This window comes from Microcaecilia unicolor, chromosome 2 (genome assembly GCF_901765095.1).
Source record: "Microcaecilia unicolor chromosome 2, aMicUni1.1, whole genome shotgun sequence".
Taxonomy (NCBI): Eukaryota; Metazoa; Chordata; class Amphibia; order Gymnophiona; family Siphonopidae; genus Microcaecilia; species Microcaecilia unicolor.
Window position 1 is genome coordinate 458,274,263 of NC_044032.1, and position 27,772 is coordinate 458,302,034.

General features: G+C 44.3%; 1 protein-coding gene across 1 annotated transcript in view; it reads right to left on the bottom strand.

The window, feature by feature from the left end:
- DYSF (dysferlin) overlaps positions 1 to 27,772 on the bottom strand; it is a 591,346-nt gene that overhangs the window by 412,220 nt on the left and 151,354 nt on the right. The window contains exons 8-13 of the mRNA XM_030190967.1: positions 20,760 to 20,822; positions 12,851 to 12,901; positions 12,715 to 12,745; positions 11,827 to 11,942; positions 8,190 to 8,316; positions 5,819 to 5,922 (exon numbers count right to left, since the gene is read on the bottom strand). Coding sequence (XP_030046827.1) covers positions 5,819 to 5,922; positions 8,190 to 8,316; positions 11,827 to 11,942; positions 12,715 to 12,745; positions 12,851 to 12,901; positions 20,760 to 20,822 — 492 coding nt within the window. The remainder of the gene's footprint in view (positions 1 to 5,818; positions 5,923 to 8,189; positions 8,317 to 11,826; positions 11,943 to 12,714; positions 12,746 to 12,850; positions 12,902 to 20,759; positions 20,823 to 27,772) is intronic.

Here is a 27,772-nt window from a genome sequence, read left to right on the forward strand (position 1 = left end):
CTAATATCAGAACTTAAGCGGCCAAGTACTGACTCCACCCCTGGAACACTCCCCAAAGCGCCGGCTTTGTTTTCGGCGCTAACTGTGATATTTAGGCACCCCTTAACGGGTTAAGGAGCCCTTTTATTTAGCTGCGTGAGCGCCTATGTGCGCCCGATGCATGCCAAAATTGAGTTACCGCACAGCTACTCTGTGGCCCTTGTGGTAATTTCATTTTTGGCGTGCATCCGCTATGCACACCCGAAAAATATTTTTTATTTTCTGACGCACGTCAGCTATGTGCACCAAGTGGCATTTGGCACACGTAGGTCATTACCACCCTGTTACCACGTGAGACTTTACCGCTAGGTCAATAGCTGATGGTAAGGTCTCAGACTCAATATGGGCGCGCGGCAATTTTGATTTTGCCGCACGCCCATTTTCAGCAAAACTTTTAAAAAGGGCTTTTTTACAGGCACGCTGAAAAATGGATTGGCGCACACCCAAAAGCCATGCCTACACTACTGCAGCCATTTTTCAGCACACCTTAGTAAAAGGACTCCTAAGTGCTGCTAAAACTTAGTGGCTAACCCCAACCAAGTGATTTAACTGACCAGCTAAATCGTTCTGAATATCGGCCTCTTTTTATTGAAATTTTTAAGCAAACAGTAATAAAATTTGATATTAACAAGTGGAAATAATAGAGAAATTACCTAATACTATCTATTTAATTTTTTATCTATTTGCATTTGATATACCGTTTATCACCAGTGGCATCTGGGCGGTTTACAATAAAAAGCTCTACAGAGCATTAAAGTAGAGAGAAAAGGAAAATCGGGGTGGGGGGGAAGAAGATAAGGCGAGAAAGTTTGAATAAACAGTCAAGGGATCCTTTTACTAAGGAGCTGTAAAAAGTGGTCTGCAGTAGTGTGGGTGTGTGGTTTTAGCACGAGCTGGCCATTTTTTTAACATGACTGGATTAAACAACATTTTTCCATGGGCCTGGAAATGGGTGTCCACTAAAATGATAAGTAGCGAGCGCCTATTTACGGCCTGAGCCCTTACCTCCAGGCATTGACCTGGCGGTAAAGGCTCACGTGCTACTCATGCAGTAATCATGAAGCACACATCAATGTGGCTGCGCTGTTGATTACCGCAGGGATGGCCCCCCCCCCCCCCCACCCCACAGTAGAAAATAGAAAATTATTTTCTACATTGGGACCAACGCGCACCAAGTTCAGAATTACCGCTGGTAGTGCCAATTTGGCAAGCCCTACCCACGGGTTAGCCCTGCCAGTACTTTGTAAAAGGGCCCCTTAATTTCTATATTCTCGTTATGAAGAGGACTCACAGAATCTCAATAATGGGCCCTAAACTTTTTTAAATTGTCCCAAAGAACTCCGTCATTCCACCATTATTCTTTCATACTTTACTAAATTAATTAGGGGTCCTTTTACTAAGCCACGGTAGGCTCTACACGCATGCAGTGCGCGCCCAAATGAGACTACTGCCAGGCCAGCACGCCCTCCTGGCGGTAATTACAGATTTGGTGCGCGCCATTAACGTGTGAATGAATTATTTATTTCCTCCTACATGCGCCAGATCCGGCGGTAATCAGGATTTGGCGTACGCCGATCGGTCACAGCATGTGTAGCGTGTGAGTCTTTACTGCTAAATCAATGGGTGGAGTTAAGGGCTCAGGCCATTTTTGGGCACGCGCTGGTTTCATTTCTACCGCAGGCCCTTTTCCTGTCCCATTAAAAAAAAAACCTTTATTCATAGATGCGGTAAAAACTGGCCCGGCACGCACCCAATACACGCGCCTACACTTCCGCAGGCCACTTTTTACCGCTGCTTAGTAAAAGGGCCCCATAGTAAAGACCATCAAAATTGAAAACAAATATGACTATGGTTCTTCCAGTTATATATTACAACCATTAAAGCAATTACCATAAGAATATGAAATAACTTTTTAGTATTGTTGGATATTGGATTAAGTAAGCAAGCAGAACTTTAAAATAATATGCTTATAAGATAGAGAGAGCTTAAGATTTGTTAGCAGGGTAATTCTATTACGAATTTCATGCTAATAAGACAGTAAGTTAGGACATGTATTACACACATGTTCTACAGCACCGATATTTAGGTTACAAGACCAAAATAAATGAGACATATCTGAACTGACTTTATGTTGTTTAATTGGAGTCCGTGTGGCTTTATATGAAAGAAAAATTATGATTGTAAAATAGGAGCTGATGCCAGGGCCTATTTGTTATTACACCAGAACTGAGCCCATTGTTTATCTGATAGAGAGCTCTTTCTTTCAAGGGACCAAATATTTTGCACCGCAGACATTCGTGGGTTCTCAGAAGCAAGTAATAAATGATAAATTCTAGAAGCAACCTTTCCTAATGCCCCAGTAGTAGTGAGACTATTAGCAATGTCAGGAGGAGAAGATATAATTTTATGGAAAGATTTACAATTATAAGTAGCTGAATAGCTAGACGATCTTTGTTTGAGTTCCAATTGATAACACATTTTTGGGGGTCCTTTTACAAAGCTGTGGTAAAAATTAGCCTTAGTGTGCCCTTATACATGTCTTTCCCACATGCTAAAGCCATATTTACTGTGGGCGTAAAAACCATGATTTTCTATTAATGTCATTAATGGCTGTGCAATAATGTAATATCTAGAATTAGTATTCATCTCCACACCACCAAATATATTTATTTTGTGCAATAATGTTGCCATTAAGATGCAGCCATTTTTTAAATTATCATGGGAGCACTTACCAATACCTGTTTTTTAGACAGTAAGGGCTCCCACGTTATTCATGCACTGACCAGTTAGTGCACAGTAATGTAAATGTGCTAAGTGGTTAGCATAGGAATGCCTACTCTCTGCCCCTGATGCACCCCCTCAAAAAAACCCACAAAAAATATTTAGCAAGCAGTTAGCATGTGCACATCCTAAACCAACACAGAACCCATTAGCACATCCCGTGTTAGCAGTGGTGTGCTGGAGCCAGCTCGCACCGGCTCGCACGAGCCTGTTAAATTTTACTGATTTTTTGCGAGCTGGTTGTTGGAGGCAGGCAGCCAGCATACAAGCATCTGGGTTTTTTTTCTCCTCCTCTCTCCCTCCTCCCCCGGCCCCAGCATACCTCATCATGTCGTCCCTTATGTTCATCATCATCCACCCCTCACCAGTTCCTGACCAACCCGGAGCCTTTTCTCTGCCGGATCCCACCCACAGGAAGTTGCATCAGCGGGGCTGTACACTACTCGGCAGAGACAAGGCTCCGGGTAGACCAGTGTGCTGAAACAAAGAAATTGAAGCTGTTTAGGTTAGTCTGATTCCCCTTCCCACGCTGCTGTTAAACCCAAAAAAAATCAAGCAAACTTATGAGCTGCTGCATCTACGTTGTCGTTCTTTATTGTTGGTAGCATTTTAATTTCATCTCACTCATATTTTCAAACATGCTAGCTTGTGCAGCACACGGATGTACACACAGGATAACTTTTCATAGGTAGAGTAGTAACTTGTTATAAATGGTAATCACTCTGTCATTTGGAGGGGCTGGTTATAGGGACACCTTCTTGCATGTATTATATTTGTGCAGAGATTTTTTTCTCTTGGTAAAGGGCCACTAAAACAGATATCATGTTATAAGAATCAGGTGCTGCGTCCATGTTGTCGTTCTTTATTGTTGGTAGCATTTTAATTCAATCTCGCTTATATTTTCAAACATGCCAGCTTTGGCAGCATACAGATGTACACAGAGGTCAGAGAAATATAGTAATGGAATAGCTTTTCATAGAGTAGTAATTTGTTATAAATCATAATCAGTGTGTCATTTAGAGGGGCTGGTTATAGGGACACCCTAGCATGTATTATATTTGTGCAGAGATCTTTTTTTTTCTCCTAGTAAAGGGTCATTAAAACAGCTGTCATGTTATAAGGATCAGGTGCTCAACATTCAGAGTTTCTATCTATCTATCTATCTATCTATTTATTTATTTATTTAGTTACTTATTTATGGCATTTAACCCTGTTATTGGTGCAGAGATTTTTTTTTCTCCTGCTAATGGGCTTCTAAAACAGACATCATGTTATGGGAATCAGGTTCTCAATGATCAGAGTTTCTATCTATTTATTTACTTAGTTATGGCATTTTATCCCACGTTAAATTTAAATTAGATTGGAACCTGGAAGCATTAAAAAAAAAAAAATTCCCGGAGAGAGTAATGCATGACCCCCCCCCCCCCCCAGCTATCTCCCTGGGTATAGCCAGCTCTGCAATTTGGGGGGGGGGCGCAGAGGTGGCCAGGGGGGGCGCAGAGGTGGACGGGGGGGGGCGCAGAGGTGGACCGGGGGGAGAGCCTGTTGTTAAAAATTTACCAGCACACCACTGCGTGTTAGGCTTTTTTTTAATGCTGTGTTAGGTCTAATGAAGCTTAGTAAAAGGACCTTTTAGTAAGCTGTATATGTGGAATACTCGAAATATGTTCTACACATAATCAGTGGAAAAACAAGACACAAGGCCTATGTTATAAACTTGATTGAACTACTGGCAGTTTTATGTAAGGGTTAAGGTATGGCTTAAGATAATGAACAGTGCGATCAAAGTGTTAAATATCAACTCTTCCCTTCAGCTTTTCTTAAGGAAACACCAGAATGCAATACTGCATAATCTGAAAAACAGAACTAGACTAACAAATGAGCTCTACTACTTAAATATCCAAGTGCTTTATTGGTCAGTCAGATAAAAGCACCTAGGTGGATGTGCCTCAGAGCACAGAGCAACTCTTTCTCTTACCCTTCACCCTCCTTGCCTGGATCTAAAGTTTGCTGTCCAGCCAGACAGGCACTTATGTTTGGCTAGGCAATCAATTGCTTGGATTTTCTAAGGGGAAGAGCTATATACTTTGTCCCTTAAGAATCTAATTATACCTAAAGCTGACTGCTTTATGATTTTTGGTGAGCCAAGAAAAACAGCAGAACAAATGATTGGAAAATGAGACTATTGCCAAAATTGGGAGGAAATGAAGTAAAGTAGCATGAAAAATAGAGGCAGGAGTAAGTAGTATAAGAATAAAGTAGCCAGGAAAAATGGTTACATAATTTTTTAATCCCTTTCCCTCACTGGCAAATAAAACATTCTTTAGCACAGACATTTCTTACAGATAAAAAAACAGTAATATCAGTATGCAAATGAGAATGATACAATTGTTATTTTAGACTAGCCATGTATACAGCCTCTTACCCTGTGTCATATTTCAGTGTCATGTATGTATGGATCTATACCTTCACGTTTCCAATCCAAATAAAATTCCAAGAAGTTATTAGCAAAGACCAATAGATTCCATATTTAAGTCTGGGACCAGCTCTGAGCTAACCAGCATCCTGTACAAAAAATCCAAATTGGCATCCTTCCTCCACCATGAAAAATACATAATTACAGTGACTCCTTTGATGATGAGAATTCCAGCACAGAATCCCTCAGCCCCCCATCTCCCGCTCATCCCTGCCCAGATTCCATCTCTCTTTCTCCACCACTGTCCGCATATACCCAAATATTCAATGCCAGTGCCTGGACACAGGCCAGCATTGTATATCGGGGCACAAAGCCAGCAGCGGTTAAAAAAAACGCTCACCGCTGCTGGCTGAATATTTAACCCCTTAATTTATAAGGTCAAAATTCAAGACCTTATGAGCTACAGGCAAGAATGTAAGCTCCATGGGCTTTTGAACTTATGAGAATCAGTGCAGTGGTTATGGAAGAGTAGTTTGAAAATGCAAGTTACGTTATGACATTTAGATATTGTTTTCCTCTTACCGATTTGCCAGCAAAGCTAATTTCTACAAAAGGATCCACCAGGTTCTTCTTGTTGCTATCAAAGCCAAAGATTTGTTTCACATTGTCCAAGACAGCATCATCCACTGTAACAGGAATTCAGAGGAGCACGTCATTTCTTCTAAGAAATTAGTGACATTATAGAGAACCCATGCAAAGCATTGAACTGCACAGATGTATGTGCTTCAGGCTCTTTAAGAGCTTGCATTGAAGAGGTAACATTTATGCAAGAATTATGTGTGTAAATGGTTAGAATAATATGGCATATACACCAGGGGCGTATCTGGAATCCGGCGGTAGGGGGGGCCACAGCCAGAGAGGGGGGGCACATTTTTGCCTCCCTCCCCCCCCCCCCGCCGCCGCCGCCGCCTCTCTCCACCCCCTCCCCGCCGTCAACCCTCCCCCGCTGCTTACTTTTGCTGGCGCCGAGGTCCGACCCGCAATCTCCGTTTTTCGTCTTCCTCCGTGGCCATGCTTCCAGGAAGTAATGCTGCAGTGCTGATTCGTTGAATCCAGTTCGGCGTCTGACGTCAGACGTCGAACTGGATTCAACGAATCAGCACTGCAGCATTACTTCCTGGAAGCATGGCCACGGAGGAAGACGAAAAACGGAGATTGCGGGTCGGACCTCGGCGCCAGCAAAAGTAAGCAGCGGGGGAGGGTTGACGGCGGGGAGGGGGGCCAGGGCGAAATCTGCGGGGGCCCAGGCCCCTGTGGCCCCACGCAGATACGCCCCTGATATACACAAATATCTGTGCACATACAAACATAACTACCAAAATTCCACCTAAATGCGGGGCTAACCAAATTCTTTTCCTGCTCGCTATGCTCATTTTGAAGCTGTTGTAACTGGCTGAGGATTTTTTGATCTGATACTAGGACATCAACAGAACAGCAATTACTTTAAAGCAAGTTATGGTCATGTTCAAAATTGGTTCCATTTATGTGATTAAATTGGTACAATGACAGGCTCATTTTCAAAGCACTTAGCCTCCCAAAGTTCCATAGAAACCTATGGAACTTAGCCTCCCAAAGTGCTTTGAAAATATGCCTCTAAGAGTCTTTGGGTTTTTTTGTTTGTTTGGTTTGTTTTGTTTTGCTTCCTCTCCTCTTTGTAAAGTGATTTTACTTTCGCCACTACCAGGAAACAGAAGTGTGGAGGGAGAAAAAGATATTGGGGTCGAGAGGAGGAATACTGCCTTCTCTATTTATCTGGTTTCCAAGGAGGTTCCACAGGGATCTGCCTTGCTTTTTAATATCTATATGTCGTTCAATTCTGGTCGCCGTATCTCAAAAAAGATATAGTGGAATTAGAAAAGGCTCAAAGAAGAGTGACCAAAAGGATAAAGGAAATGGAACTCCTCCCATATGAGGAAAGACTAAAGAAGTTAGGCCTCTTCAGCTTCGAAAAAAGACAGCTGAGGGGGTATATGATTGAGGTCTACAAAATCCTAAATGGGTAAAAGTGAGTCGATTTTTCACTCTTTCAGGGGAAACTCAATGAAATTACATGAAAATACTTTTAAAACAAATAGGAGGAAATACTTTTCACTCAAAGAATAGTTAAGCTCTGGAACTCTTTGCCGAAGGATGTAGTAACAGCGTTTAGCATATCTGGATTTTTAAAAGGTTTGGAAAAGTTCCTGGAGGAAAAGTCCATAGTCTATTATTGAGATGGACATGGGGGAAGCCAGTGCTTGCCCCAGGATTGATAGCATGGAATGTTGCTACTAATTGGGTTTCTGCCAGGTACTTGTGACCTGGATTGGCCACTGTTGGAAGCAGGATACAGGGCTAGATGGATCATTGGTCTGACCCAGTATGGCTATTCTTATGTTCTTATTTTTTTCTCATAATTTTGGTCTGTACAAAATGTTGTGGCCATAATAAACCACTTTTTTTGTTCTAATTTTGTACAGTGTGGTTCTTGGTTACTATTTGGGAGAGAGATTGGAAAAGGGGAAAGGGGTGATAAGAATCACTAGTAGAAAGGGTCCTGGTGCCAGCAACCCCACTTGTGACTGAGTGCTCATTATAAAACACTGATCACCTGATTATGTCAGTTACAGGAAAAACATGTAAACATTTGTATTCCTTTTCATCAGTGTCTAAACTGAATTATGTCAAAGTTATTCTAACAATGCAAGCAGACACATGCTGAAAATCACAAAGCAGCAATACATGGGCAAGTCAAAGGTATCATTTTTACAATCAGACAGATCTGCACAGCAGCTCACTCAGGTTCACATAGTAGGCAGTAGGAAAAGAGTCAAGGTAAAACCTCTGATCCGGTGCCTCCAATGATCACAAAAGCTATGCCTCTCAAGGAAAGTCTTAATATGAAAATACATACTTTGTGGTAGGTCTTCAGCTCTGTAAATTCTCATAATGAGGTGAGCTCCCCTGAGAGCCACCCCAGCTGGACGCAGCAGATTTCCCTCTATATCCTCCTTATCTTCAGAGACATCTTTCAAATCCATCTGTTGAATAAACACAGGCTTATTAAAAATTGGGGGAAATTGACTTACTTGATACAATAAAATTAAAATCACAGAGCTGCCAAGGGGTCCCAATTTTTGAGAGGGAGATTTTAGTACACGCACCCAGCCCTGTCCCACTCTGCCTTGTCTCCCATGGCCATGCCCCCTGGCACACCTCAATCCCACTGTCATTTCAGAAAATATTTTATTTAATAATCTAATACCCTTTTCAATTAGCTTTCAGAGGCCAAAACCTCCTGCCTCAGGTCAGGTCAGGACAGTATAATGCTGTTATGGTATCCTCTCCTGACCCGAGGAAGGAAGTGCTGGTCTCTGAAGGCTAATCAAAAATGTTTTAAAATCAGTGAAGGTATCACCTTATTTTCTATTGTGTTTTATTTGCATTTATTAGCCTTTATTAACACAGCTACCACATTACTTTATCCTAAATTAAAAATAAAATTATTTTCTGTACCTTTGTTATCTGCCCATTTACTTTTTCTAATTGTGTTGGTCCCAGGCTCTTGATTCTGCTTTCCTTCTTCTTCTCTTAACTCTCTTGCCAGGGTTTCCTGTCCATTTGTCATTTTCTCTCTTTTTTCTTCAATTTATTTTTCTGCCTCTCTCTCTGTCCAGATTTAATTCATTCTTACTATCCATTCTTTAATTTCCCTCTTTTTACTTCATCTTTTCCTCACTTTTGTTCTCCCCATGCCCATTCCTCTTATTCTCCAGTCTTTCACTTACTCTATCCTCTCCCCCTTTCCATCCAGCATCTCCCCTCTTACTCTCCCCATCCTTCCAGTGTCTCCCCTGCTTTCTCTCAGCATCCTTCCATCCAGCGTCTCCTCTTTCTCTCCCTATCCTTCCATCCAGCACCTTCCCTCTTTCTCTCCTACCCTTCCATCCAGTGTCATCTGTCTTTCTCTCCCCATCCTTCCACCCATTACCCTCTCCCAATCCTTCCATCCACTGTCTCCCTCTATCTCCCCTTCTTTCTAGACAGTTCTCTCTCTCTCTACCCTTTTCCATTTAGTATGTCCTCTCTCTCCCCATCCTTCCAGTGTCTTTCCTCTTTCCCTCCCTACCCTTCCATCCAGCATCTTCCCTCTTTCTGCCCCTTCCTTCCAGTATTTTCCCTCTCTCTCCCTCCTATCATTCAGCATTCTCTGTTTGACCAGCTAGGGTTTCCCCCAGTTTCTCCCGAGCAGCTTCTCTCTCTCTCTCCTGCCCTTTTCCATGTCCCCCTCTCTCTCTCCCCTCCTCTCCCCCCTCTCCCCCTCTCTCTCCCTCCCCTCCCTCCCCTTCTCTCTCTCCCCCTCCCTCTCCCCCCTCTCCCCCTCCCTCTCTCTTCCCCTCCCCTCCCCCTCTCCCCCTCCCTCTCTCCCCGTCTCCCCCTCCCTCCCCTCTCTCCCTCCCCTCCCCCCTCCTATTTGGGGTAAACATTTCTCTACCCTGTTTTCTTGCTTGTCTTGTTATCCTGATACTGACCATGCCTGTACCTGGATTTTAACTTGTGTCTGCTGCCTGCCTACTGACTCTGCCAGTACCTGGATTACTCTTGTGTCTGCTGTCTGCCTACTGACTCTGCTGGTACCGGGATTACTCTTATTTATTTATTTATTTATTTTATTTATTTGTTACATTTGTATCCCACATTTTCCCACCTATTTGCAGGCTCAATGTGGCTTACATAGTACCATAGCAGCATTCGCCAGTTCCAGTCTGAACAAATACAAAGTGTACATAAGGACAAGGTGTGGTTGTGGTAGAATGTGGATCATATATGGTAGGCACATTGGGGGAACATTAGATAGGAAGAGGGAGAGTTGGGGTGAGTCCATTGCGTTCTTGGTGTTGTTGCATGACAGATACTCTTGTTCTTATGTTGGGTCGGTGGGGTATGCCTTTTGGAACAGGTTCATTTTTAGTTTTTTCCTTGTGTCTGCTGCCTGCCTACTGATTCTGCCTGTACCTGGATTACTCTCGTGTCTGCTGCCTGCCTACTGACCTTGCCTGTGCCTGGATTCCTCTCATACCTGCTGCCTGCCTACTGACTCTGCCTGTACCTGGATCACTCTCTTGCCTGCTGCCTGTCTGGCCTTCACACTCATCGCTCCGCTTCCTGCTCCATCTCGTAAGCCCTGCAGGCCGCCCGCACCTAGGGGCTCATCCTCTGGGGAACGGCGGTCAGCGCAGGTGAAACCCGGGGTTGTCCGGCCGCCAAGCAGAACCTGGTCCGAGTTCCGGGCTCGGCAGCGCTCTACTTGGTACAAGAACTCACAGGTCTGACACTTTGTTGTTAGAGAATAAACTTTTAGACCATTTGAGCATCATCAACTTATCTTTTTGAGTCACCTTTGCTGTTTTCTGCATGTGACATACGTGCTATATAACATATACACAGATTTACAGAATAACACTTAGGCAGACGTTTGGCATTTATGTGCATATGTGCACATACATGCAGATATGCCAGTATTTTAATCATTTATGAGTGTAACTGGCATGTAAATGCTCCCACCCACTTTAAAGAATTGCCCCCATAAAGAAGGTGCTAACATTTCATTCCAAATACATGCATAAATGATTAGAATACTTAAATATATGTGCAAATGTGTGTACATATGAAATAAAATGCTAAAAATCCACCTAAGTGCTGTTCTGTAAATACGCCTACATCTTGCATAGTGTGTATTTGATACTTGAGTATACACATTGATGAAGTCTGGATACAGCATGTGTGTAACTTATAGAATATTATATGTTACACGTGTAACTCCAATAACTGGGAGCAAGCATTTACACCAGCTCCAAGGTGTATATGCCTGGTTACACTATGGGACTAATTTTCAAAGCACTTAGACTATAAATTTCCATAGGTTACTATGGGGCCCTTTACTAAACAGTGTAGACGCCTACGCGCACCCAACGTGCACTAATTCAGAGTTATCACCTGGCTACCGTGTGGCCTGTGCAGTCATTTCAATTTTTAAACGTGCCAGAAAATATATTTTATTTTCTGGCGCGCAGCAAAAATCAGACAGTAACTGACTTGACGCGCATAGGCGATTACTGCACGGTTAATGCGAGAGACCTTACCGCTAAGTAAATGGCTGGCGGTAAGGTCTCAGACCCAAAATGGACATGCGCCAATTTTTATTTTGCCACACGTCCATTTTCAGCAAAAAGTTTAAAAAGGCATTTTTTACAGGCGCTCTGAAAAATGGATCTGCTAAATCCATTAGCATGTCTTGGTAAAAGGACTCCTTAGACTGTAATCCTTACAGGGGCAGGGAAATATTTAATGTACCTGAATGTAACTCACCATAAACAACAACTGAAAAAAGGCATGAGCATAATTCAAAATCCTTTTCACCTTCCTCCCTAAACCCTTTGAAAATGAACCCCAATACAACAAAAAACAGCATGAGAAACCTTTCAACAGGACCTCAATAGGTATTTCATTAGCAACATCCATGACTAATGAAAGATAAAGCAAATACTCACTGGGGCTTCATCTCCAGGGCCCAGCACAAACAGGCTAACCTTCAAGTAACCTTTGGCACCAGCTGAAAAATCTTCAGAGTCACAAAGCAGAAGCCACTTTCTGAGGAAGGCATGCTCTGAAAGGAAAGCAAAGTCACAGAAACAGGGTGAAGGACTAACTGAAAAAAGGAAGAGCATTATAAAGCAGGGGCGCAGCTAGACCTCTAAGGGAGGGGGGCCAGAGCCCAAAGTGGGGGGGCACATTTTGGCCCACCACCCCCTCCCAAAGCCACCGCTGCACAATTGTACCTTGGCTGGCAGGGGTCCCCAACTCCCGCCAGCTGAAGCGTTTTTGTCCCTTGCTGGTCTCGCATTGCCTGCCCTGCTCTGTTCTCGGTTGCGCCATGCGTGCTAGTTTTAATTAAACTGAGCATGTGAGAAGTGTTGAGCATGCTCAGTTTCACTAAAACAAGTGTGCACAGCATGACTGAGAAGAGCAGGGTTGGCAATGCAGCTAGACCAGTGCAGGACAAACGCTTCACCTGGCAGGGGTTGGGGACCCCCACCAGCCAAACCGGGGGTGTCAGAGCCAATTTGGGGGGATAGGCCCCCATGCCCCCCACCTTGCTACACACTGTTATAAAGAAAACAAGAAAAGTGAGGAGTGATAGCAGAGAAGGACTGGCATAGAACACTTGTGTCAGTAGACGTTACGATAAAATTTGTCAGTCTTGCTGAAATCAACTATACTCAGCTACTTTATTTTCTTAACACCTGGGTAACATCATGGCCTCATATACTGCAGTTTTCCATGTTTCTAACCAACATCTTCCACATGAGTTAAGACAATAAGATGCTTCATGCCACCTAATTTAGAAATGGTAGAGTTTTATAGAATAATTTACTCACTTGGTTCTTCATAAATTGTTCCAATATCCATCTGAAAATAATTGTAAAATATTAGAACACAAATTTCTGAAATAGGGAAGAAATCACATTTTAAATTTTTGTATTCATTGCAGCTAAGCCATAGTCAAGTCATTACCCGAAATTCTCCAAGGACCGAGTCAGTTCGCAGAGACCGAGAATCAAACACCTGAAAGAAAAAGTTTTAAAAAAACTCTTATAACTATGGTGCTGTCATGTCCCATACCTCAACGCAAGCAGCGTCCTCGGGCTGAGCAGGGTCCTGGCAATACACACACTTGACTAGCTCAGCCTTGAGCCATGTCTGTGTACTTCTTCTCTGGCTGTAGGCTCCATGATTGCCTTACTCTCATGTACCTGGATCTGCTCTCTGTGACTGGCTTCCAGGCTCTTTAATTACCTTGCTACCATGCACCTGTGTTGACTTTCTCTCTGCCTACCTGACCTATGGAAGCTGTCTTCTTCAGCTGGTTCATGTCTACGTCAGAAAGCCTGCACTATTTCTGGGAAGTTTTCCCTCTTTCTCATTGCTTCGGCTTCTACTTGGGTAAGCGTTTCTCTTCAGCGTACTCTTCTGTTTGCTACCTGCCTGTAAAGACCCTGCTTGTACCTGGATTACTCTTCTGTTTGCTGCCTACCTGTAAAGACCCTGCTTGTACCTGGATTACTCTTCTGTTTCCTGCCTGCCTGTAAAGACCCTGCTTGTATCTGGATTACTCTTCTGTTTGCTGCCTGCCTGTAAAGACCCTGCTTCTACCTGGATTACTCTTCTGTTTCCTGCCTGCCTGTAAAGACCCTGCTTCTACCTGGATTACTCTTCTGTTTACTGCCTGCCTGTAAGACCCTGCTTGGACCTGGTTACTCTCTTGTCTGCTGCCTGCCTGAATATCATGTGCCTGGACCTGGTTATTCTCCTGTCTACTGCCCGCCTGTATACCTGCCTGGACCCAAGACACTCCTTAGCCTACTGCCTGTCACTCTGTTGTGACCCACTCCTGAACTTCTTCCTTCTGCTCTCCTCTGTCTGGTCTCTCTGGGCACCCCTTTCCTGGCCTCTCAGCATAAGTCCTGTCGGCCGCCCACACCTGGGGGCTCAAGCCTCGGGGAATGGCGGTCACCACAGGTGAACTTCGGGGTTGCTCGGCCGCCAAGCAGAACCCGGGTCCATGTCTTTTCACACCTGGCAGAACATTGCTCGGCACAGGAATTCACCATATCTGACAGGTGCTTATTTTAGAAGCCCTACTCGTGTTTTGGATGTCTGAAAATTGGCATTTAGACGTCCACATTGCATTGATGTACAAATGCAGATTTTATAAAGCCAGGATATGGACTTCTGAAACTGCTGTATGTCCAAATGGCAAGGGGACATGGTCTGGGCATATTTGGAGCGGGATATGGGCGGACCTAAAATATGAAAGTTCATCCCCTGTTGCAGAACAGGAAGGAACATCCATGTCTAGACAGGTGGACAACTGGATTTAGACCTGCCACCTGGAACATCCAGGGGACCCTTGTTGGAAGGATCAGCAACTGTACTTATCCTGTGTTAACTGTAAAACAGAACATGTGCAAAGCCTGTGTGGTACATGCAGGGAGTGTGTCCAGCATCTGCCCTGCTGTACTGCACAAGTCATGCTGAGCCCGCACAACCACACACAGTAAGGTGATGTACCCCTAAAATGCATGTCCCACCTTCTGGCTGCCTCCCCTAGCAGGTCCAAAGTCCCATCTCACACCCCATCTCAACCCTCCAATGTTCCATACCCCTCCTGATCCCCCTCTTAAGTTCAATCCACCTCTTGCCATCCCAATTGAATCCCAAACATCAAACCCAGCCCTAGAAAAAAAAAGTACAGTACCCTCAAGTCGTAAACTCACCCACCCCTAACTTCTCTCCCCATCCACCTGGTACCTACTGCAGATGTAGACTGGGGATCCCTGTGGTCCTGGACCGCACAAGTCCCCATCATCTGCTGTGCAGAATGGCACCAGGATCAAAAATGACATACGACTTGGGGTGCTGTAATTTTTTTTTCTGAGTTTGGTGTTCAGGGATCAGGAGTCAATTGGGGGAAGGCAGGAGCAGGATCAGAACTTGAAAAGGGGATTGGAACCAAATGCGAGTCTGGAAGGGAAATCAAACACTATTGGGGGTGGAGTCAGATGACAGCTTAGGGCATTATGAATATCTATGTTGTTATAAGTACATAAGTACATAAGTAATGCCACACTGGGAAAAGACCAAGGGTCCATCGAGCCCAGCATCCTGTCCACGACAGCGGCCAATCCAGGCCAAGGGCACCTGGCAAGCTTCCCAAACGTACAAACATTCTATACATGTTATTCCTAGAATCATGGATTTTTCCCAAGTCCATTTAGTAGCGGTTTATGGACTTGTCCTTTAGGAAACCGTCCAACCCCTTTTTAAACTCTGCCAAGCTAACTGCCTCCACCACGTCCTTCGGCAACGAATTCCAGAGTTTAATTACGCATTGGGTGAAGAAAATTTTCTCTGATTTGTTTTAAATTTATTACACTGTAGTTTCATCGCATGCCCCCTAGTCCTAGTATTTTTGGAAAGCGTGAACAGACGCTTCACATCCACCTGTTCCACTCCACTCAATATTTTATATACCTCTATCATTCCTCCCCTCAGCCGTCTCTTCTCCAAGCTGAAAAGCCCTAGCCTCCTTAGTCTTTCTTCATAGGGAAGTCGTCCCATCCCCGCTACCATTTTAGTCGCCCTTCGCTGCACCTTTTCCAATTCCACTATATCTTTCTTGAGATGCGGCGACCAGAATTGAACACAATACTCCAGGTGCGGTCACACCATGGAGTGATATAATGGCATTATAACATCCTCACACCTGTTTTCCATACCTTTCCTAATAATACCCAACATTCTATTTGCTTTCTTAGCCGCAGCAGCACACTGAGCAGAAGGTTTCAGTGTATTATCGACGACGACACCCAGATCCCTTTCTTGGTCCGTAACTCTTAAGGTGGAACCTTGCATGACATAGCTATAATTCGGGTTCTTTTTTCCCACATGCATCACCTTGCACTTGCTCACATTAAACGTCATCTGCCATCTAGCCACCCAGTCTCCCAGTCCCATAAGGTCCTTCTGTAATTTTTCACAATCCTGTCATGAGTTAACGACTTTGAATAACTTTGTGTCATCAGCAAATTTAATTACCTCGCTAGTTACTCCCATCTCTAAATCATTTATAAATATATTAAAAAGCAGCACTCCTAGCACAGACCCCTGAGGAACCCCACTAACTACCCTTCTCCATTGTGAATACTGCCCATTTAACCTCACTCTGTTTCCTATCCTTCAACCAGTTTTTAATCCACAATAGGACATTTCCTCCTATCCCATGACCCTCCAATTTCCTCTGTAGCCTTTCATGAGGTACCTTGTCAAACACCTTTTGAAAATCCAGATACACAATATCAACCAGCTCCCCTTTGTCCACATGTTTGTTTACTCCTTCAAAGAACTGAAGTAAATTGGTCAGGCAAGATTTCCCCACACAAAAGCCGTGCTGACTCGGTCTCAGTAATCCATGTCCTCGGATGTGCTCTGTAATTTTGTTTTTAATAATAGCATCTACCATTTTCCCCGGCACCGACGTCAGACTCACCAGTCTATAATTTCCCGGATCTCCCCTGGAACCTTTTTTAAAAATGGGCGTTACATTGGCTAACCTCCAATCTTCCGGTACCACGCTCGATTTTAAGGATAAATTGCATATCACTAGCAGTAGCTCCGGAAGCTCATTTTTCAGTTCTATCAGTACTCTAGGATGAACACCATCCGGGCCAGGAGATTTGCTACTCTTCAGTTTGCTGAACTGCCCCATTACGTCCTCCAGGTTTACCGTGAAAGGACGTAATGAGCTGTGAAAGGAAAGTCTATGTGCCTACATTTTGGCTGTCCATATTTTGGACATTTTTTCTCTAAACTGCGCAATCATGCTGCACATAATTGTCCACAGATGTCCATTTCACTTTAAATTTTAGATAAAATTAAACCATTAAGATACGACACTGTGAGGGTGGGAATGGTATAGTGCTTGTAGGAAAACTCCCTCACTGGTGTTGAAGTTAAACTACCTTATGGCAGGTGGCGCTATCATGCTGAATCAGAGTGGCGGGGCTCAGGCAGGGAAGTGGTTAAGCTCTGGGACAGAACATTTCAGGGAGACCCCAAGGGACCAGATCTCCCAAACTGGTGGCTGGGCTACAGTACCTGTGGGGGAGTCCCAGGGAAGTAAGGAGTTGCCCTAGTTCAGAGGTTTGCACCCTGTAGATGTTCAGGGATTGCGTGAGAAGGAGCAGAAGGCTGCAGAGGTAAAAGAGTGCCTTTGTTTTTTGTGAAGACCCAGGTCCTAAGTGTCCTAGTTGGAGCCAAGTCTGGATTTATGTATGAGTAACTATAACTGTAAGAAGATATAACTACTAAGAAAGAAGGAAGTAAATGTTATTGTGGTTGCTGTCCAGGGTTGAACGGAGTCTGTGACAGGGGGCAGAATGTATTTTTTGACTGACTGTTCACCAATAAAGCTTTTCCTTTGACTTTACACTGCGAACTGCCTGTGTCTATAAGGTCCTGTTGCCAATTGCTAGTCACACTATTACAGACACACTTAAATCATGTATCTGTAACTTGTTTTATATCTGTATTAAACTTAGGGCTTCTATTCCTAGATTTTTAATAAGTTATAAACTTAGATGTTTATTTTCCAGCTCATTATCTCTTCTTTTTGTTTTCTTTTCCTTGCCTCCTTACTTCTTATTGTATCTCACTTCCCTTCCCTTATTTCCCTGTACTCTCTACTCTCTCTTCCGACAATGTATTTGCTTCTTTAGTTCATTGTAAGCCGCTTAGAGGCTGCTTTGTGTGGTATAAAGCGGGGTATAAATGATCTAAATAAATAAATTATGGTTTTCTTGAGAGTACAAAATTGTAGCCTTCATCAGTGTTTTCTCACGACATGTACTATTGTTAGGTACCTTTTCCAGAGGAATCAAATAGGTATGTTTGTGTTACTTAGGAGCTGATAACACAGAAAAGGCACAAAAATTGAGTAGAGGATACAAGACAAGCTAAAGAAAGGATGAGAGACTACCACAAGAAGTGGTGGGCAGGAGTGGTATTTATCCAATAAACACCTACTTAAAAATTGTTTCCATCAGGGTGTTTTATCCATTATCCAGATTCAGTTGGAATGAATTTGCCCAGGAGTCTATGATGTTTAGGCCGTCATTGATTTCATTGGTTATTTCTGTCAAGTCATGACTGAAGGGGATGTAGATTGTGACGTCATCTGCACAGATGAACTGGTTGAGGCCTCAGTTGGATAGGGACTTTGCCAGTGGGATCAGAAGAGTATTAGTGATAGTGGTGATCCTTGAGGTACTCCACAGGTAGCTTTCCACAGTGGTGATATGTTTGAGTTTGATTTTACTTGATAAGTTCTGGTGGTTAGAAAATCCTTTATCCAGGTAAGCACATTTCCATCAATCCCAAAGTGGCCGAGTCTTAGTAGTATGTTGTGGTTTACCATGTCGAATGCGCTTGACGAGTCAAATTGGAGGAGCAGTATACTTTTGCCTGTGGCTATTTCTTGCTTGAATTTGGCCAGGAGAGTGACTAGAACAGTTTCAGTACTGTGGTGGGGGCAGAGTTCTGACTGTGAGTCGTGTAGTATTGAGAACTTGTCCATGTATTCCGTAATCTGTTTGGTCACCAAGCTCTTCATCAGTTTGACTACTAGTGGGATGGACGCAACTGGGCAGTAATTAGTTAGATCGTTTGTGTTTTTCTTGGTGTCTTTTGGAATTGGGTGAGTAGGATGTTACTATATTCCTCGGGGAAGAGGCCTTGTTGTAGAATGAAGTTTAGGTGGGATCTGAGGTCTACTATGAAGCGGTCGGGGGCGGATTTCAGTAGATGACTGGGACATATATCCAGTTTGCAGTGGGTGTTGGCATACCTATGAGTCGCTTTTGTAACTGATTCAGTGGTGAAGAGGTTAAATGTTGACCAGCTGCGGTCAGCTGGGCATCCACCAGGGATTAGGTCCAGGTCGTTGAAGAATTTTTCTATGTCGGTGTTGTGCTGAGGAAGTGTGCTGTGTAATTTTTAAATTTTTTTCGTTAAAGTAATTAGCAAGTTTGTCTGCGGGTGGGATGTCTGTGTTGGATGTGGTGATAGGGGTGGTGTCTAATAGATTATTTATGAGTTGAAATAATTTCTTCAGATCTTTGTGATCCGGTCCTATTTTAGTTTTGTAGTAGGACCTTTTGGTATGTCTTATTGCATATTTGTATTTCCTGTGTATTTGTTTCCATGCATTGAGTGTATGTTCATCTTTTGTTTTTTTTCATGCTCGTTCAAGTTTCCTGGTTTGTGTTTTGAGGTTTTTTAGTTCATCATTGAAACATGGTATTGATTTTTGTCTTCTTGTTGTTCTTGTCATTAAGGGTGCTATTTCGTTTAGTACGCTTCTGCATCCATCCTCCCAATGATTGAGGTAGTGTATGGAATACCTTCGTGTTTTCCATCCGTTGTCATAAATCATTTGCCAGACTACTTGTGAATCTGTTTGCCCTCTCGTGGGGTAAGTTGTGTGTGCTGGTGTATGGTTTAATTCCTTCTTCCGCCAGTTTAGGGATAGGTTCAATTTGTAGTGGTCGGTCCAAGGTGTTTCTGTCCATTTGATGTCTGTTATTAATAGGTTATGATCTGTGGACAATTTGTGTGATAAGAGGTCTAATGTGTGTCCCTTGATGTGGGTAGCTTGCATGTGAGGCCATTTGAGATCCCAGGACTATAGGAAGTCTAAGCATTCACGTGCATTGGTGGAGTTGGGGTCTTCTAGGTGAAGGTAATTAAACTCTGGAATTCGTTGCCAGAGAATGTGGTAAAGGCGGTTAGCTTAGCAGAGTTTTAAAAGGTTTGGATGGCTTCCTAAAGAACAAGTCCATAGACTTGGACTTGGGGAAAATCCACTATTTCTGGGATAAGCAATATAGAATGTTTTGTACTTTTTGGGGATCTTGACAGGTATTTGTGACCTGGATTGGCCACTGTTGGAAACAGGATGCTGGGCTTGATGGACCTTCAGTCTGTCCCAGTATGTCCATACTTATGTACTTATAAGTTTTTCCCTTACTTCATACATGATTCCTGCTCTGCCCTTGATTCCCGCCTCATGCCTGATTCCTACACTACAGTTGGTTCCTGCTCTGTGATTCCTGTTCAACATCTATTCCTGCTCCACAACTGACTCCTGATCCTGCCTGGTTTTTGCCTTGTTTGACACTACACTGGGCCTAGCTGCTCCATCCATGCTCTTGCCCAGAGGAATCCTGACTTTACATCAGAGTCAAGTAAAATCTGTCATGAGCCTTTTAATCATCTCAGATAAAGTTCAGTGTGGGCGTGGAGGCAGCTGTGACAGCAGAGCAGTCAGGATATTTTGCCACAGCTAACTCACCCATCCCTAATATATGCACTGTTCCCAGGGTTGCCAGGTAGAAATTTTTTTTCCAGCCCAATCCAGGCCAGAAACCAGCCCAAAACCCGCCCAAACACAAACCCCGCCCCTGACACCCCCACCCCCGCGTCACCGGCCCCGCCCCCGCCGTCACCGGCCCCGCCTCCCACGTCATCGGGCCCGCCTCCCCGTCATCAGCCCCGCCTCCCCATCATCGGCCCCGCCTCCCACGTCATCGGCCCCGCCTCCCACGTCATCGGCCCCGCCTCCCACGTCACTAACCCCGCCCAAAAACGTCACTAACCCCGCCCCCCGCGGCCGAAAAAAATCAAAAAGCCGCCCAAAAAGCCGCCCGGAAGCCCTAAAAACCGCCCAAAAAACCGCAACCCGCCGCGGGCAAAAATTTCCCGCGGCGGGTCGCGGAAAACCGCCCAATTGGGCGGTAAAACCGCCCACCTGGCAACACTGACTGTTCCATCAAAAAGGTAGCTTATGGTTTTCATATTCACTTACCGTAATAAATACTGGGTCATTAAAGAGCTCAGCTGGAGATTCAAAAAAATTGAAGAAGAAGGTCTGTTTAATGAAGGGAAAAAAGAAAGAAAACATAAGATGTGAGAAAAGCTTGAAAAATATATTCCATTTCATTTATACAAGCTGCTTTAGTAATTTACCTGCTATGTTTATTTCCATTATTAACTGTGCTCTATAGGACCACAAGAGGTAAAACAGGGGAACCATTTGGGGGCTTCTCAGCAATAGTCAGGTTTCCAAAGACTTAAGGATTTTTTTTTTTATTCTTTTCAGCTTCTGAAATCTCTTTCAAATAAAGCCCTTACTTTTTCTTTCAAAATATTTTATACATAGTGCATCATAGCAATGACCATCACAAAATCAAGCATTCAGAAACATCTGCCTGTAGCATGCAAACTTAACATTCATCAAGCAGCTAAAACAGAGCTGCAACCTTTTGCATCTCACAATCTTCTACTGGTCAATATATCAAAAAGCAAACAAATGGGTTAGAAAAAAAACCCAGTAAAAGTAATTCCTCATATCGCCAAGCCCCAAGAGTACTAAAGCAAAGAATTTTCAATAGTATAGCTCAGGATTGAAATTTTAAAAATGGATAATGCAATCATTATCCATGATGATTATTAATTATGTATTGTAATAGCCTGGTAGTAATCCCACTGAAATGGTGGTCAGCTGACTAGTGCTTCTCCCTGCAGGATTGCAGGAAACCGGGTGATCAGCAATCCAGCTTCCCCCCTTCAGTAGTCCAATCACAAAGTCTCTCAAGGCAACCGGGCAGTTAGTGAAAGTCTGTTTATTCCTCTGCACCCATGTCCCCTTCCCCCAACACAGCTCGCATAAGCAGTTGATGTCAAGCACTGCCCCCAACGCAGTAATTCAAAAAGGGTTCAAAATCTCAGCAAAACTCCCCCTGTGTGAATTCCTGTTCCAAAGTTCAAACCTCCTAATTTTTCAGTGTTAAAGTCTTTTCTCCTGAGTGGTTGTAGGATGGCAGCACACCTCCCTCTACACAGCAACTGGACTCCTGTGACCACCCAACTGCCTTCAAACCCTTGCAACCCTCCACCAGAGTAAATCACAGTCCACATCCATTTGTTCATCCAAACCTGGCAGTCCTGCACTCTCTCCTTCTCCTGCTTCCACACACTCCATTAACTCTGGCTCCTTCCCAGCCTGTCGGTTAGCTCCTCCCTCTGCCTCCCAGGTGGAAGGTATCTTGTATTGATTTTTGACCCAGGGAAATTGAGTCTTTCCATTACTGCTCCCACTCCTGGTCATTGAGCGCCATGGTTGCTGCTCCCTCCAATCTTTCCCTCCACCTCCCCAATGTGAAGTCCCTGACAGGTTTTTGAATTCACCTTCCTGCTTCCCTTTCCCACTACCTTCTGGGATGTGTAGTTTGGCCCTGCCCCTGATCCTGATCCTGTCTGGCTTGAATTCTCCCACCTTATCACAGTATTTAAAGCCAGATGCATAAAGTTGTCCATATAACATTATCGCTGGAATTTCTGAGGTTCGGGTTAAACACAAGTTATCCATTTAGGAAGTAGTTTTATAAGGGATTTGGGTGTATAGAACAACATTTTGGGCTACATTCAGTAAATGGCACTCAAAAATAAGTGCAGGAAAAGTTTGGCACTAAGCACGCTTCTATAAAGGGCACATACCCTTAATAGGATCATCCTTAAATGGCAATCTTGTGCCTAACTTTGGACGTCAGATTTAAGCCTGTTGAAGCTAAATGTAAATGCTGACACACCAAGTTAGGCACGCTCAGTCAGTATTCTATAACTGTGCACTTAACATTTTGGAACGCCCTGACACACCCCCTAGTCATGCCCCCTTTTCAGATATACACCATAGGATTTAGACACTGTCCCTTATAGAATATCATGCAGCCAGATGCACGCACATATCCTGATTGATGCCAATTAACTGCAATAATTGGTTGTTAGCACCCAATTATTGTTAGTTAAGGGCTTGTTAATCAATTAACTTGTACGTGCATCTTGGGTGTGCACCCAAATTACTGTGCCAGATATAGAATCCAGGGGTTTATGTGCTCAAGTGGACTCTAGAGACAGGCATTCATTAGGAGGCAGGATCCTTTGCTCAATGCATCATTGGTCTAACCCAGCTGCTATTCCGTGGCCCCTTTAGCACCAAACTGATCTGTAATTGGTGGCAAAGTGCCCAGAGTGTCACACCAACATGCCATTTTTTATGATCATAATTTTGTAGATCATATTGTTCACTGTTATTTTTTGGGGGTTGGAACATTTTTGAAGAGCATTTCTGCACGTACAATAGCATTCTACGTGCAGAATTGTCCAGTACTGTCCCGTCTCCAGGGATGTCATCGGTGCACAGTGTTAAAAGATCAGGTCTGAAGCTAGAGGGGGAGCTGTCAGTATTTTCTTGTGACCATAGGTGCCAACATTTCAAAATGATTAGGAGTGCCATACAATACAAATTACTCCTCCCAGGATACAAATGAAGGAGACTGCTCAGTACAACATGTTTCCCAGGCTCAGCACCCACTACACTCAAAATGTTGGTTCCTATGCCTGTTACTATTTGGGATATTTCCATTTGTTCATTTGACTGACTTCTGTGCAGTGCCAAAGGCCTAAAAGCTGTGAGCCCTGAATCAGTACTGACCCAGCAATATAGCTTCCAGAAAAGTCTTACTATTGTCAATGATAATTTTTCTTAGATTAAGCTTTGACTGTGCACAGAAATTTGTTCAGAGCTGCTTGACATGACTGCAGCTTTTGACCTGTTAAACCATGAGGTTTTGCTATTTCAACTGGAGGCACTCCACCCCCCCCCCCCTCCACCCCCCCAATATTCAGACGGCAGCAGTCAGAGTTTTTCTAAATGCTGATCATCACCGGCTAAATTATCCCCCGATATTCAGTGCTGGGCCATGTCCAGGCACCGGCACTGAATATCGATAGATAATTTGGAGCAGGCAGGCTACTGGAAGTTATGCAGGCCTGGCCAATATTCAGCCGGGGCTACATAAGACTTACGCACCTCTGGCTGAATATCGGGCCAGGGCCACATAACTTTTTTTTTTGTTTAAAACAAAAAAAGCGCCACCAAGCCCCTGGGCTTACCTCCATCCCTGGTGATCCATCAGGGCCGTTTGGGTCAGGAGCGCAGCCCCCTCGCTCCTGCCCCTTGCGGCACCCCGTAAAATGGTACTGCACAAGTACCGCAAGCACCCACAAGAGGTCGCAGCAGCCATTTTACAGAGGCAACATAAGGGGCAGGAGAGAATGGGCTGCGCTCCTGCTCCCAACAACCCCGCTGGATCACCAGAGATGTAGATAAGCCCAGAGGCTTACCTTCAAGGTTGGGGGAAAGCGGGGGGGGGGGGGTCTTAATGTGGGCTAACGGGTGGGAAGGAGGGAAAGAGGGGATATTGTCAGGGAGGCAGGAGGGGGCTCGGGGGCTTTTTTTTTTTAGAAATTCAGAATATGAACGATTTGTGTGCGCAACTCATGTTACACTATATAGAATCCGAGGGATGTTATGAAAGCGTGCAGTGGAGTGCTGTTGCCATCTTTCCTGGGCCTCCTTGGCTTGACTGCTCTGTGCTTTTGTCTCCCCTGTCTGAACTACACCATCCTAGCAGAGCACTCTAGAGCTAAGCATCCTCCTGTGAAGGAGTATGCTTTAAGGGGGACCAGACATTTCCTATACATTCCCTCACATACCTTCCCCCTCAGCTCAGCCATGCCCTGTTGAGGGTCTGTTTCACTGGGAACCAACTCTTGAGAGATGAAGTCGGCATTCTGGTGATCCCAGCCAGCCTGGTACTGCACATCAAACTACTAAGGCCTGAAGACTCAGAAACCACCGCATTATTTAACTGTTGGATTCCTGGTGACGGGCTAGCCACTTGAGGGGCTGATGGTCCATTATCAGGGTATATTGACACCCCAGCAAATAACACTGAAATGTTTCCATAACCACAGCATAATCACAGCATACTTCTTCTAAGCAATTTCTGACTGATGAAAGCCACAGGGTGCTTTGCCCCACCAACTTCTTGGGACAGGACTGCACCGAGGCCCATGCCAGACACATCAGTCTGAACAACAAATGTTCAGGCTGATCAAGAGTAGCTAGGCACTGGAAATATTTCAGGCTTTGGGAGGTGACATCCAGCTCAGTTCAACTATAAGATTCAATTTATTTTCTAAGATGGAACCATGGTTATCTTTGTATAGGCTGTTTTTATGTTGTATATGCTGAGCTTTTGTTTATAGGCTTGATTTTAATACCTGGTTGTTCTGATTTTTGTTTATTCTACTATGAATATTATTGTCTGGATTGTTTTATACAATCCTTTACTTATATATGCTATTTTGTGTCACAACCCCAAGCCGTGTCCCGCACCCCGACTCACCTGGAGTCCTTGCTGCTCTAGAACGTCTGTTCTCCCAGGCTCCCTGCACCAATAGCCGGTGGTGTCCCTAGGTGTGCGTGCATGCGCCAGCATGTCATTTGAGAGTGCCATGATGGAAGTACAGAATGAGCACGCCTCATGGACATCAGCCGTCAGGGCCCATTTAAGGTGACGGGGTCCTACCTCTCGCTGCCTTCTCAAAAGATCTCCGTGACTTGAGCCCACCTTCTCAAAAGATCTCCGTGACTTGAGCCTGCCTTGTCTTGCCTCGAACCAGCCTTGCCTTGCTGCCAGTCTTGCCTTGCCTCCTGTCCCACCTGCTCTGTCCTGCCTCCATTCTTGCCTCCAGCCAGCCTTGTCTGCCTTACTTCCAGTTAACCTTGCCTTGCCTCCAGTTTGCTTGCCTAGCCCTGTCTCCTGCTCCAGCCAAACCTTCAGTCCCAGCGGTGCCTTGCCTGTGGTTTCTGCCGAGCATTGTGCCTAGTGCTGTCTGTCCTCTGCCCAATCTGGGTGACTTGCCTGCAGCCAATTGAGGCCTGGCTAACCTTCAGGTTTATCAGGTAGAGCTAATTCAGCTGCAGGCCAAGAGGTTCAACATCCCTGAACTGTGACACTGGGCCAGTGTGGGGGCGTTATTCATCTGCACATACTCAAGGTTTCCTGGATCCTGCCCTCTCAGACTTTCTGACAAGGGGGGGGATCCAGGAAGCCTTGAGAATGTGCAGAGCCTCAAGGCTCCACACCAGTCCAGCTTGCTTTCATTTTTGTGTCAGCGGTGCTATAGAAATGATAAGTAGTAGTAGTAGCGGCGGCAGCAACAGCCAGGAGAGAACAGTAAGAAATGCTGTTCACCACTGGACAAGGGGCAGAAAGCAAGAGAGAAGTGCCAGTCACATGGGAGGGGGGTAGGAGAGGGAGAGAAGTGGTGGTCACTGCAGGCAGATGTGGGGGAGAGGGCAAAAATGCTGCACACCAAGGGGGAAGGGGAAAGGGAGAAATGCAGGATACCACAGGGGAGGAAAGAATATATTTGAATATAACCCCCCACCCCAACGTATACTCTTCCCCCTTTTTCAGGGGAAAACTATTAACTCAGTTTATACTTGGATAGGCTTATATTCAAGTATATATGGGTATATGCATACTTGCTACACAAGTTTGGCAAGTTTTAAAGTTACGTTCTTAATGTTTTAAATTATTTTACGTGCTTGTTGTATTCAGAAACATTATTCTGGGTTATTCACTATTGTTTATTATCATGTTACTAGTTTGCTTCTACTACTATTAGTTATCATTGCTATAGTGTTACCATATGTATGCTTTTATGATGATTTAATTAAGTTATTTTCTTGATCTCCTATTTATGCGTTTAAATTGTATTTGATATTCTTTGACACTATAACTATGGTATGGCTTTTTAACTTTCTAAATCAATTTTGACTGGGTCTACCCAATGAGAGAGTATTGTGAGCAGGATAGCAAGAGCACTACAGTGAGCAGGTGGAGGAGGAGACAGGAGGAGAGTTTTCCTCCCAGGGTAAGGGACCACAAGTCCCAGATTCCCACTGGAGGAAATGTTCGCCCTCTGGTGGAGAAAAGCTCGATAAGAGAGCAATATAGGAGAGAGAACCGCAGTCCCCAGAAACCACCAGGGCAAGGTTAAGCTCATGACTCGCAGGAGGCAGAGGGGCAAGGGAATGATTGGGAAATGTGTTCTAATCAAAGTGATGAGCAATAGCTGTAGGAGTCAGGGGTGGAGGAGGCTATGGAGTGGGATAAGAATGGAGTAGAGGAAGAGAAAGGGGAGGGAGTAGAGCTGATGGACGTCTCTGCTCTAGCTCGAGCCTCCAAAGAAAAGGTAAAAGCTTTATGGGTCAGGTCTTGGCCAGACCGGTGTAAGAAGGGGGAATAAAGCATAATAAAGTTTGGGAGGAAGCTATGGAAGAGCCTTACTAACAAACTCCCTAAGGCGCACGGCAAGAAGCATTACTAGGGGAGTAGACTGTAATAAGTGAACCAGAGGGCCGGTTACCCAGGGTTTGAAAGCTAGGATTACTGTGGTGCCTGAAAACTCTATGTGTAGCGATATTGAGTATGGACTGTTATCTTAAACCCTGAAGAGAAGGAATGAGATGGGCTTAACACACTGCTGATGTGAAGCAGGATTGTGTCAAATGTTTTCCTGAAAATAAATTGATTAAAGAACAATTCGCTTGGAGAGTTTATCGCTGCCTTCTGGTTTTGTTAACTGCAAAACTCCACCAGTTTCCTTTGCTGTCCCGGAGAGAGTGCAATACAGAGCCTACTGGCCCGGCACAGAACTCCAGCCACGCCCCAGGGAAGCAAGCTAAGCAGGAACCACCTGGTCCCGGTTGGGAGACCAGGCATGACAGTATATAAAACTTCTAAATAAATAACTACAAATGTATTTTTGTTGCCATTTCTTGCCTTGAGCTACTATTATTAATGTGAGAAATACAGTAATAAAAGTGAAGTAATTATATTTGTAGCAGAATGCCAAAATGCATCTTCCTTGCTGTAACTGGAGTAATATTCTGTCTCACTCCTC